General features: G+C 39.9%; 1 protein-coding gene and 1 long non-coding RNA gene across 16 annotated transcripts in view; one reads left to right on the forward strand and one right to left on the reverse strand.

Moving 5' to 3' along the window:
• LOC118414250 overlaps positions 1-661 on the reverse strand; it is a 2,741-nt gene extending 2,080 nt beyond the window's left edge. Inside the window, exon 1 of the long non-coding RNA XR_004830926.1 lies at positions 319-661. This is a non-coding gene — a long non-coding RNA (uncharacterized LOC118414250). The remainder of the gene's footprint in view (positions 1-318) is intronic.
• LOC118414090 (protein enabled homolog) overlaps positions 1-13,435 on the forward strand; it is a 66,165-nt gene that overhangs the window by 11,955 nt on the left and 40,775 nt on the right. For 13 of the 15 annotated variants that reach the window (XM_035817862.1, XM_035817871.1, XM_035817905.1 and 10 more), the window contains exon 1: positions 8,572-8,669. The exons of 1 other annotated variant lie outside the window; for it this stretch is intronic. In XM_035817862.1, coding sequence (XP_035673755.1) covers positions 8,587-8,669 — 83 coding nt within the window. In that variant the 5' untranslated portion in view covers positions 8,572-8,586. Of the gene's footprint in view, positions 1-3,438; positions 3,573-8,571; positions 8,670-13,435 lie in introns of those variants that run through there. One more of the 15 variants, XM_035817896.1, reaches the window with a different exon arrangement.

The following is a 13,435-nucleotide window of genomic DNA, read 5'->3' on the forward strand; positions in this document are numbered from 1 at the left end:
CGTGGGTTTCTAAATATTCCCCGAAAACAAGGAGCTTTTATCTAGGTCCTTGCCGAAAATAAATGATGTCGCATTTTTCTGGTGACACAAAAACAAAACTCCCGCAAAGAAGAAGCCTGCAACATTTTCGGATCATAGCGATTATTTTCTGGGTAGAATGTTCGTGGATGCGCACGATGTGCGACTTCGGGGATGGGAGCACAACGTGGATCAAGGGGAAAATATGAGATTCGTGCAGCGTGGATCAAGGGGAAAATATGAGATTCGTGCAGCGTAAATTTTGTCCCGCTAAGGCCATGGAAATGTACCGTTGCTTACCTGCTTTGCAGTGCGTGGTGGAGCTGTGGAGCCGACAAAACACACCTCGTACGCGCGAGCCGACAAAACACCGAGCCGAGTGCAGCTGGTGGAGCTGTGGAGCCGATGCGTTGATAGGTTTACCCCTGACGTATCAAGCTAGACTTCTGCCCAATCAAAAAGCTGCTCTGTGCGGACTGCCATTTTGTGACCTTTGCGTTGATAGGTTTAGCCCTGACGTCTGAGCAAGATAGTAAGAATGTCAGCCAATCAAAAAGATGGAAACATGGACTGCATGATACAACTTCCATTTCTCCTGACTTTTTTGTTATATGCAAATACCTGTAAGGATACTATATGTTCTCCCTTCGGGAAACATAATAAACTACCTGCTACAGTTTCAGAGCAAGCTACTAGGGGGCCTTAAACCTACACCAGTTCTTCCTTACATCAAAAGCTATATCTGTCACCAAAAAATCAAGTCACCAAGAGCATAGCATATATATATAGACCCCGTTCACATGGGAAAAAAGCAAGTGAGTTAAACGAGGAATCCGATTAAAGTGACCAATCCAAAGCCATGTGAACAGAACTAATCCGATTGGATTACCCATTTTGGATTGGATTGACTTGGATTGCAATCCACCTCGGGAGGTGGATTCGGCACGCGCAATCCAATTGCCGCGCAATCTGATTGACCAGAATCGCCCATCTGAACACAATTGGATTGGATTCGGGCTTGTTTCATGGTTTTGACGTCATACATACAGGTACAGTGGACATTACACATACAACCATACCTACAACATGACAAAAAAGTATCATACACGGAATAGAAAAGAAGTTAATGGGCAAGTTTGCATCTTACCGCTATGGTTAACAACCGGACGCCGCAAGATTTGCCGGAACATGTGCATCGGTTCTTGCCGAAAATCGGCAGTGCGGCAGAAGACTGACTGGTTCATTTTGGCAATATAGCCCATGAAAATAACGTGTGGTTTTGTTTCTCTTCTATTGTTGGAGGCAATGTCCCAACACCACTAAAAAGGCAAATATTCTACGAGAAAAACAGTCGGAAGCGTGTCCAAACAGAATTTTCGAGCTTGGGTCACTTCACTGCATGCAAGCATGGGCGAGCAGTTTTTTTAAACGAAACACAGACTTTTATTTCAGATAAATACGTGATTAAGTCAAATGTTTTGGTAGCAGTTTCCCCTATTTATGCAACTTCTGCAACGGATACATTTTATATAGTTAAATGTGGAGTATAATCACACCGCGCGTAACATTTCCACCCCCAATTTAATAGACTATCCCAATGACCCCGTATGACCTAGAAGCCGCCACTTTCGTCAGCGTGTGTTGCGGACCGTCGACGCGTCAAAATCTGACCAAAGCCGGCCGATTTCTCAACAGTTATAATCAATATCGATGTCGCTACATCCTTCAAAAATTATGAGGCAGTCTGGCAACATTTTGGAGAAACTACGCGTGCCCGCGGTGGTCGTTGGAAACACGATGCGTGCCACGGTAAAGAGTTTAATCCGATTGTGTGGTCGCGGTCGAAAGTTTGAGTTTAATCCGATTGAATAAAACTCATGTGAACACATTTTTTTTAATCCGATAGAAAATTTCAATCAGATTCCTTGTTTAACTCACTTGCAATTTTCTCATGTGAACAGGGTCTATATATACAAACTTTAACATTAGGCCAATAGCAAAGTGTGTCTTGCCTGTGCTAGTACCAGTGACAGCTTTAACTTCAATGATGTGTTAAACACGTTAGAATATTCTTAGAAAGTCATTATGATGTGATAAACAAGTGGAAGATTCTTAGAAAGTCATCATGAATTTCAAAGATGGAAACAATGATGAGATTTTTCTCTTTCTATAGTACTAGATTATAGTAGATATAGTGTCCTGGTTAGAGATCTTTCAGAAGGGATGTAAAATAGGTACCTAATGGCTGTAATAGTACGAGTGAAGGATATATATAATAACGTTTATTTAAATTCTTGCCCGTGGGCTAATTGCAGGTAACATTAATTGCCATTCAAAACTTTTTACAGGTCAAGCTTCTGACTGTCTCCTTGCTGTCAGAAGTCCATGTGAAAGCCTTTTCTGTCTTGTACTCCTTTATGCCTGCCCCAGGTAATTTGCATTGCAAAAGATGCTGATTTCTACTGGCTAAGGGGAGACGAGATTAGGGTAGATCAAACATCTGAACTGTAACTAGTGATTGATAAATCTGCCATTTACTATGATTTAGGCAGGTGTGAAAAATCAAATCTGTCTGCCTATGTCTTTACAGAGTTTCGACAATTAACAGAGCTGAAGAATTGCAGGAATTTCTAAGCTTTTATAAAAGATATATGCTCATATTAGGCTAACTACATTTCTTTTTACATCAACCAAGCCAGAGCCAAAATGCTATTATTGTAAGCTTAGTTGCTGTTTTTATACTTTAATCTGTCTCCTCTTCTCATTGTTGCCCTCCCCCCCTCTCATGTCACGCCGTGTGTCTGTTTGAGTCTGGCGGATGTTTTACTGTGTCTTTCCCAGCTCTCTGACATCAGGACCATTAATTCTAACCCAGCATCAGTTAATGTCAAGATCCTGTCTGTTACATTGGATATCAGGTAACATTAACCAACTCCAAGGTTCCTTCTGTGGAGACTAAAAATTCCTCAAAGTACACAGTACACCTTAAAGACTGCAAAGTACATGTAGTCTTCATTGTATGATTGACGTGCAAAATGTACATCTATGATTCCGTGTCCCAGAAATGTGGTTTGTTCCAATGTTTGTTGTACCCAACTGCACCATGTCAACATTCCACCCAATCTTCTATGCTGTCAGTATTATAAATATACTCTGTTACTCTCCTAGTCTGGATACTATCAAATCCTGGCCCTTTCACCCTTGTCTCCTTGGACGTAATCTTTGTGTGTTCTTAATCGTGCAGAAGTGTGTGATTCACTTTGCCCACTGCGTCGCCATCTCAGCCTTTCTAAATCAAGGCGGGGACATTTTCACCTCTGTCCCGGGGCAGGGCCGACGCCGCCCCCCTCCCCATATGACAGCTGCCTGGCCACAAATGGAATTGTCCTTTGGCCTACAGTTTATTTGGAATGAAGTCAAAAATCCCCGCCCGAGCAGTCCCCTTCGGTAACAGTGCTGGTAAGAGGCGAGACCAAAATCATGCCCGAGCGAACTCTCCCTTCCTCGCCAAGGAACAACATGGTATATTCCAGTCCGACACCCAACAGAAGAAGGTAAAATTAACGAGCTTGTTTTGCAGTTAACGTGTCGTAGGATCTGTTTAGAAGCAGCAGTTTCTTCCAAGAGATTTGTGGCGCTCGGCAATAGCGGTTGAGCCAAACCTTCACATGGACATGGTCTCTACTGTCTCTGTGATACAATGATTTATCACCCCATATGTTACTGGGATTTTTATAAGTTCAGTGTTAGGATGACACTGGTGATATTTTCCTCCATAGCTGCGATGGTAGGAAAGGTTCTGGTACTTGTAAGTGCTGGTAACAAAAGTTAAAACTTTCAAATGTCCAGTATGTCTAAGATGTAGGCTGCTCTGCTAATCTTAAGTCTAAGAAAATGTCTCACCAAATTGCATGCCATACAAGACAACAACAAATGGTAGGTCTCTAGTAGTATAAGAGTCAAGCAGCCTTTTAGTTGTCATCATTGAAATCAATATAGATTGTACATACATACGAAAATATACGACATAGGAGTTTTCTTTTACACAACCAGTTATTCTCCTATGTCCTATGATATTCTCATATGTCCTATGATCTCCTATGATCTGTAAAAGAAAACTCCTAATCCTATGCCTAAGTACGAGTATTCATCTTATGATGTTAGGTATATTGACTATACTTTGGGAATAATGTTTAAATGTATACCAGCCGATACAGAATCCTAGGTGAAAATTTAACAACAATTGAGTCGGTGTTGGTCATCAACATACCTCCATGTGTAAACATGGCGTATTGAGCAATTTGTATGGCGTTAGTCAGACGCGACACGACATGCCAAGCCCTAATATGTTGCGCCGTGCCCTGTGTTGTCTCATTCAGTGATAACCTTTTGTAGAAGGCCTCGGATCTTGTGTCAGACTGGCAATGAGTTAGCATCTGTCGTAGCTATTTGCATCAATATTTAGCCTAGTAAACAAATCTCCAACAGAGCAAAATAGCACTAACATATATGTACTGATATACATTTTGTTTGTTATTGGTGGGGTACAGTCTATGCTGGTATGTATGGGAGAGGTGCTATGTTGGGCCATATCGGTATGATAATCAGGGTAATATCATATCAGAAGGAGAGATAGCACGTTCCACTTACAGTGAAAGTGGGGGGGGGGGTACATGTCTGACTAGTTCAAGGCTCGAAATACCACCTGCATATGCAGGTTAGTGCAGGTAAAATTGGAGCTGTGCAGGTATTTCTGGTGTCCACCTGCACCTAACCTGCACTGGTCCATCTACTGGGTTTTATACATATACATACTATGATGCAGGTATATTGTGGATTTTTACTACCTGCATTGACTGTTAGTGTTACCACATATGAAGTATAAAAGAAATAATGGCAATGGTTTCTGAACAGAGTTTAGGACAATCATGTATGATCAATAATTACTAGATTTAGAGTGGTGCAGGTAAAATTTGTCTGGTGCTTGTAATTCCCAATGTTACCTGCACTAGTGCAGGTATGCAGAAAAAAGTATTTTTTGAGCCCTATGGAATACTGTAAATGCAGAAACTTTCGCAGTGGTTTAATGTTCTCAGTTTTCGTGGTAGCCGCTTCACCACGAACTTAAAACCACCGCGAACATTTTTCCACGGCAGTAAGAGACTACAGTGCCTGGTGCTAACGCGAACTTAAAACCACCGCGAAAAGTCCCTTTTCCCACCACCCCGAACTTAAATGCGTTTACAGTACTCTCTACTGTCAGGATATCAGATGGACCCTGAACTGACATGGTCAGGACTTTGGTCTTGGAGATCAAAGATAGTTTCTCCATATCTGGCCCGTGGTCTGCTTCCAGGCCAGTAAAGTTAATCCCGCCTGACATCCAGAAATGTTTCAGATAGCCTCTGCCTAAAACAAAACAGTAGATATGTGTTAGATTTCAAAGCAAATATTTCTCAAGTCATTCATGATGATGTCTTATTCTGTTTTGATTGTTTAGATGTTGGTCTTAATTTGTGTTTGGTAACTTGACTTAAAGAGTAACTCTTTGCAATATATATGATAAGTCCCCTATCTAGTAATCTACCACTGGAAAACTGAAGTATGTTTCCTATGCCTAAGGTTTCCCCAAAGCAGCAAGGGCCTGCGTCTATTATCATATTAATCATAAAGCCTTTTGTGTTTTGTCAACCTATAAGTCAGGAAATAGGAAATTATGTCACGGTCAGAGGAAGTGCAATGCAATTTTTACTATGAAATAATTATGTTAAGAATTGCATGGTAAAAAGTCACGAATGGGAGCAAACTTGATGCAAACTAGTCGCCAACAGATACGATCATGGCCAACATCATTATAACATTGGTTTTTAATTTTGTGGAAACACTGCGGTTCCCAATAAAAGTAATCTCAAATTTTTGGCTTTGAAAGTTTTACCTTAACTTATTCAAGTTTATTCATGAAAGCTCAAATCGGCCTGCAGGCCTGAACTTATAATGTGACATTTTTTATAATAGTGAATGGTTCATTTGACATAGATATAACAACATATCACTCTTACAGATATAGGACTGAATTACGGTAAACATTGGATACAATTATCATACATGCTACTACACGGTGTAAAGGGTTGAAAAGGGAGAAATTGTTGCATGATTACCAAATTACACTAAGAATGTTTTTGTAATAATAAAGGTCTCAAAGGTTTTACCTGTGTGTTGCACGTCAGTTTGGGAAAATGAAGGAAAAGTTGTTGAAAAGTTGCCACAATGAATTGTAGCCATCAGGCATGGCCAGGCAGGGCTCGAAATACTGGGTGCATGTGCACCCAGGTGCACCCAAAATTGGAACTGTGCACCCAATTTTTTTCAGTGGGTGCACCCAAATATTTTCTTAGGTTTATATATGGAAAGATATCAAGTATACTAGTATACATCATATTTTTGACATCTAAGTGTTAGAAAGATAATAAAAATGTCTGTCATGTTACTTGTATAAGAATTTGATAGCTTGTAACTAAGTTTTGTTATTAGGTTTTTTTGACATTCTACTTAAATCTAAGTGGTGACCCAAAAAATTTTTGGTGCACCCAATTTGTTAAGCTGGGTGCACCAGTGCAATTAATCCCAAAAATGAATTTCGAGCCCTGCCAGGTGAGATAGAATGAAAGCCGGTGTGATTAGCATGACAATGATGTCACCTGTGTGTCTGTATGACATCCCGATGAAGGATGGTGTCGTCTGTTACACCTGTAAGCAGTCATGTACGCACATTAATTATTCACGCCGTCTGACTCCGGCGGGGCAAAAGAAATACAGGGAGGATATAAAAGATTAAGATTACCACATGACTATTCTACATCAGAGCCTGTCAAAACATAACTGTATTCTGATGTCAGATTAGTACTCTTAATACTACTCTCCTACAGTACATATTAAGTACTTAAGGCCAGACCAATTTTATTTGTTGTTTCTCAGATTTTTTTGGGAAAAAATTGGGTCAGTTGGTCAAAAAAAAAAAAAAAAACTTTTGCAAAAAGTCGGGGGTAGGAGAGATTTACTCAAGTTACAGTTAATTTAGGGGGTCCCTGGTAGCAAAGTTTTTTTTTTCCTTCAAAATGGAAAAAAAATGGACAGGCAGATCCGAAAACAAACAAATAGATTTGGCATGACCTAAGATCTATACTTACAGATGGAAGGCCTGTCTGAAGGTAGACAGTATAAGGGATTCCCCATTTCCCACATGTCCCCTCTACCACTAATCTATAAACTGCCTGGTCTCAAGGAGTCAATAAACAGCATTCATTAACCACATAGGTGTAATAAACAACCAGTACCATTATTATTGCATGTAATTTTACCCACTATTTACATTAGGACTGTAAACTCCTGATAGATGACTAGGTAGATTATGTCCTCAGCAAATAATATTAATAGACAAGAATGCCATTTTCTGGAAGTCTTTATTTTTCAGTTCATTGTACGTCACTCATATTTGATTTGTGATTTAAGATTGCCTTGGGTGTTACTGTGAACGTAGGTTAATAAATTTAGGTGTCGTGTGCACTGGTTTACTTCCCTAGTGTGTGATTTATATTGTCAGGTTCTGACGCCACAGGTTGGTTATGCTCGTAGAATATTACTCGTCACGTACGACAAAGGCCATTTTTATTCCTTTACGTCAAAATCCTTTATGATTATGAAAGGTGCCTGATATTTCATGTAATATTTCCCAAAGTCGTAATATGATGCTAGCAGTGTCCCAGTCTATGGTATTGTAATGTAAAGATATTTGCTTAAAGAGATATGGAGAAATGCCCTGCATAAAATTCTTCTCATTATAGTTATGTCAGATTGACCAAGGGGAGTCGTTACCAGTTGTTAGGATATATGGTTTCTGTGCAGAAAGGTGCCTGATATTTCATGTAATATTTTCCAAAGCCATGATATAATGCTTGCAGTGTTCCCGTCTATGGTAATGTAATGTAAAGAGATTTGAGAAATGCCCATCTTTTTTGTCATCATAGTTTCATACTCATAGTTATGTCATGTTGACAAAGGGGAGTTGTTACCGGTTGTTAAGATATACGGTTTCTGTGCACAGTGTAAATCAGCCATCGCTACGCATGAATGAAGTGAAGACTGGGGAAGATATTGACGTGCCTAAACATGACTTCTCATTATGCTAAACAGACCAGACAGACCGGAACAGTACGGTTCCTCGGGTGCGTGTGATTATCATAAGCAGCATGCGGCATTTCCTGTAAAGGCTTGGGAAGATGCAGAATAGATGGGGAGTTGATGTAATATTAATTTGATGCTTTGGTGGCACTGCGTACGAGGAGGGGCCAGACACATCAGGTGGTACAACATCAGACAGGTAACGTGAAGCCAGCCAGCCAGACGGGGTATTGTAGAGTGGTAGACGGAGGATTCCGATGTGGCGTCCACTCCTTACCGCGGTGACCCCATGCAAGCCGGGGTGCGTGATTATGAGATAATGCTCGGCTGAAGGCCTACCACATCTGGCTTTGTGAGTCAGCTGCAACCTGGCTTCTTGATCGGTAGAAAATGGAAGACGCCAGTCTACAAGACATGGCAGAAGAGCCGGAGGAGATCATACAGCTGAAAAAAGTGCTGCAGCAGGCGTTAGGGTGGGTGATATTTCTCCCTTTCTTTAGGGAGCGGGGCTAGTGTGTGTAATTGGTGCATTGTGTGGTGGCTGCAGTATTGTATACTGGTGGCCTCAGCACGCCAACACAACTGGAACTTTTCCTTCATTCTTTTCTCAGTGCTTCTCCACAATCCATCCCAAGGAATTTTTTGTGTTCATCTGTTTGTGTTATTTTTCTATAATCTAAATATAGCATATATGTAATGGAACGGAGGCAATATGTAAGACTCACAGTGTATTGTGCACAGACAGCTGATGGAACTTTTACTTGATGAAGTTGATCCTTTTCTCAGGGCTTCTTTACAATCCATCCCCAGGTTTTTTTCCGTGTCCGTTTTCATGTATTTTTTAAATGAATAATCGTAACATATTTGTAACAGAACATAGACAACATGTAGGACCGTGTATTGTACACGGCAACACAGACAGCTGATGGAACTTTTCCCACATTCTTTTCTCACTGCTTCTCCACAATCCATCCCAAGGATTTTTTCCTGCTCATCTTATTTTATAATGATCATAACAAATTTGCAACAGAATGGAAACAATATGTAGGACCTATTTTAACAAGACAGATAAAATAATTGGAATAGATGCATAATGCACCGGAAAGTCCCGTGTAGAAATCTTGTCCTTAAATATTTATACAATCTATAGGGCAAATGCGGCTTAAGCTCTCAAGGCAGGCTTATGGTAAGGCCACACCAATTTAATTTCTTGGTTCACGGATTTTTTCATAAAAAATATGGAGCGAGAGGGCGAAATAAAAATAAAAATTGTAAAATGGTTGGGGTAAAAGTAACAGCTAATCCAAAACATAAAGAAGAAAAGTTTTCAGCTTGAAAAAAGTACAAAAACACTATTCTTGTACAGTAACAGCACCTGTACCCACACTTTAAGGAGCTTATAATACAAAGGCCAATTTGAAACACCAGAAAGTTGGTGAATGGTTCCATTAATGGTGAAAATTCGCTGAGTGGTAATTTTTATTTTTATTTTTTTTCCCAAAAAATAGGAGCGAGCGAATCCGTGAACCAAGAAATTAAATTGGTGTGGCCTAAGCTTACTAGTACTAAGCAATCATGTAGCCATGTACAGTCTCTCTGATTGTCAGCCAACTGGAAAGGTATTGCTATGAGAACTGCGATTTTGCATTGGGTGCATTTGATCCCAGATTTGGCAATAATGGGTAAGAAGCTATCTTTGCCTAGTATGACTGGAGCAACACATTGTCTTCAACCAGGGCTCGAAATACCACCTGCATATGCAGGTTAGTGCAGGGAAAATTGGAGCTGTGCAGGTATTTGTGATGTCTACCTGCACCTAACCTGCAATGGTCCATGTACTGGGTTTTATACATAAATGTCCTATAAATATAATGTAGGTGCATATGGATTGTCATTAGCTGCATTGACTGTTACCACCTATAAAGTATAAAAGAAAAAATAGCAATGGTTTCTGAACAATTTTAGTATGATCCATACTTCCTAAATTCATAGTGGTGCATGTAAAACTTGTCTGGTGCACGTATGCAGAAAACAGTATTTTGAGCCCTGCTTCAATGAAACATTGCCAAGGGGAATAATCTTTTCTTTTCTGCTCTTGTGTATCTTAGCTCAGGTACATGTAGATGTTTACGGTGCCAACTTGAGAATATTTTGACATTCCAATTTGCAAGAACCTTCTAGTTATGCATTCACCATTTGTGCCACCCCTAATACAGTAATATAATACAGACCTCTTCTTTATTAGGTCAGCCCATCTCTCTCAGCTTGGCTTCGCATCAGCCCATAATTTTCTCATTTTTCACCATGTATGTGAAAATAAAAATCATTCTATTCATATTTTGTTGAGGTCACAGGGCATAAGTCACAGAAAACTAGCTACGATATCTAGGGACGTTTCTGAAATGCAAACTGAGGATTATGCGAGCAGTCGTTTCAATATCTTCTTCTTCTCAATAATTTTATTTCCTATTTACTAGTGGCCAAAAATGTGTATTTATGAGTTCCTGATATAGAGACATGTCACTGCTAGAAAAAATGTGAAAATTTTCATGTTTACAGTAATTATGTAGAACCCTTTAGAGAGAGGAACGGGTAGTTTGGCCCCCTTGGGAAGATATAGACAGAACAATTCATCGCTTCTCCTTTTTGATGACGTATGCTGGAAGTAGAGACCTGTAGCCAGGTTAGCTAATACTGTAAATGCATTTAAGTTTGCGGGGATTTAATTTCGCGGTAGCAGGAAAAATGACTTTTCGCAGTGGATTTAATTTTGCGGTAACACCATAGACTGCAGTCTAATACCATAATAGAAAAATGTTCGCGGTGGTTTTAAGTTCGCGGTGAAGTGGTCACCGCGAAAACCGCGAACATTTCTACATTTACAGTAACTACAAACAGGCACCAGGACAAACTGAAAAAAATACCTCCATTTTTATGGAGGTAATAAAGATGTTACATCATTAGATTCCATTTTGTATGAAACTAATGTTATCAGAATAATTATATTATGTAAGTTTAAATAATATTTTCCTTTGTTATGCAGTGGTTACGTTATGTCTTCTGTCAGTAGACATCACCACAGCATTATCGCCATGTGGTACTCGGCTTTTCCCTATTACGGTCGGCAGGTAAAGGCCCCTCAGATAAAGTAATGCACCAGATGACATTTTAAACATTGCCTAGGGCTTCTAGTGCTTTTATCCACATATCCAACAGTCATGGTTTGAAGGAGATTTGAAATTTGCTGGTAAGTCCAGCCAGTCTCTAGGGTATATTGCTGCATAGTTGTAAAGTCATAGTTAGGTTCAAGTCTGGATTCAGGTCCATTGATTTACATGCAATGTGAACATTGTACATGCAAAATTATATACAGTCAGTAGTTAACACGAAAGCGTAGTAATAATGACAATAACAGCAACATTTTTGTCTTATTCTAGGTCATATTTTCAGGATCTGTGGAAGGTTTTGGATGGTGTAGAACAAAAAGGAGAATTTAGATGAGAGATAGTTTTGTGCAAGTTTGGAATTGATTCCCAACATTTCGTTGTTTTATGGAAATAAGCATAAATGTTTTTACAAGTCCAGTTCCGGTCTGATAGAAAGCACAACTCGAGGGAACCAAGAGAGCACTTAATCTTGTCAGGGTTTGACCTGTGGGCTCTGGGCCAAGCACCCTAACCCTTATGCCACGTGAGGCCATAGCAGATAAAGAGTGACAAGTACCCTTCAACAATGGTTTGGGTGCTTATTATTCAACCATGTATGAAGTAAGTACGTACCAACAGTATATCATATGTAACTGTGCTACCAGTTGTGAACAAAGCCGTTTAATGAAAAAACGCGCTATAGAAGTAAACAGGTGTTCTTTCGGAAGAAATCTTAGTCTGTCTATATTGAGTTCTATATGGCAACATACATGTACTTGTTCTGTTGGAAAATTACTGTAAGGTTTTATATCTTTGAATGGTTTCATCAGCTTGTTATGTCACTGAATAAAGAGAGTGACTCTTTTTTTACACAACCCTTGCTTTATTCTCACCGACTCTTCAGAATTTCCCTAAAGAAGACAAAATGGTCACGGAAACGTTGGTGAGAATATTTTAATGGTTGTCAAAACGGGTCTCTTTATTCTGTAAGGTATTATGTTTCAGGTATACGTGTAGATAAGATATTAGTGCAGTCGGTATATACCTGTTAACTGGGATGATATTGACTTTGAAATTATAGGAATTGCAACAGTTAGTATCAGTTACCTGATATTGTCAATGATAGCCATGATCACAACATTCTCCAATAGATGTGCAGAATGGTAGAAAAGGATGGTAATTTGTACCCCCCACCACCCCCCACCCATCCCACCATTAATTTCATGTCTGACCTGTGCTAGTTGTGCAGGTGGCACGTTGCCAAAAGCACTTGTAGCTACCAAACTAAATCCAGCGGGATCAATAATAAGCCTATGAAGATAGGGACAGGGTGGGAATATTGTGTATGGCTGGCTGGACCCTCCCAGGGCATGGCCTGCTGCTGCTGTAGCTCACTACACATCATCTCCTCCAGCAGTTTCACTGTTTTCTCCAGGCAGGTAACCAAGTCCTAAGGTGTGAGACCTCAGGGATCTACTAGCCCGGAATATCATAATGGTAATGGGGAGGTAAGGAAGTGACCAACCGGGGGATGGGGGTGGAATGGGTCGTGGCACTGCCTCGGTGAGGAAATTTTGAAATTGTAAGGTAAAAAGTTGGCATTCTATGGGTACCTATGATGGGTCATAATTCGTTTACGCCACATGAAATTAGATTTTTGGTCAGTTTGGAGGGTCATATTCATATAACGTTTCTTGACGTGGCGGTATTATGGCACCTGGTGGAATTATGATAGTTGATGTTAGGTAGAACTCTGTACCATTTGATACAAAGGACAAAATCAGTCAGAACATTATATTTATTGTGAAGGTAACGTTGGTCAGTCGATAAGTGCGTGCTAGCTCTCTGATGAATGATTTTATATCCAATTTGTGTTATTGCGGAGATTATGTTTATGTTTGATTTTATGGTAAGCAGCTGTAAAATTCAGCTCAGCTTTTTTATGGATTGTGTTTGAGGTGTTCATTTTGTGTCCAAGAACCGCTCTTAACAAGAATCCTGTTGCCTACATCCGGGAATGGTTGAAGTGGCCACTGATGGTCCAGGAATGCTGGCATAAGTACATTTGATGGTCTATGATGGTCAACTTTATG

The sequence above is a fragment of the Branchiostoma floridae genome, chromosome 1 (assembly GCF_000003815.2).
Source record: "Branchiostoma floridae strain S238N-H82 chromosome 1, Bfl_VNyyK, whole genome shotgun sequence".
Lineage (NCBI taxonomy): Eukaryota > Metazoa > Chordata > Leptocardii > Amphioxiformes > Branchiostomatidae > Branchiostoma > Branchiostoma floridae.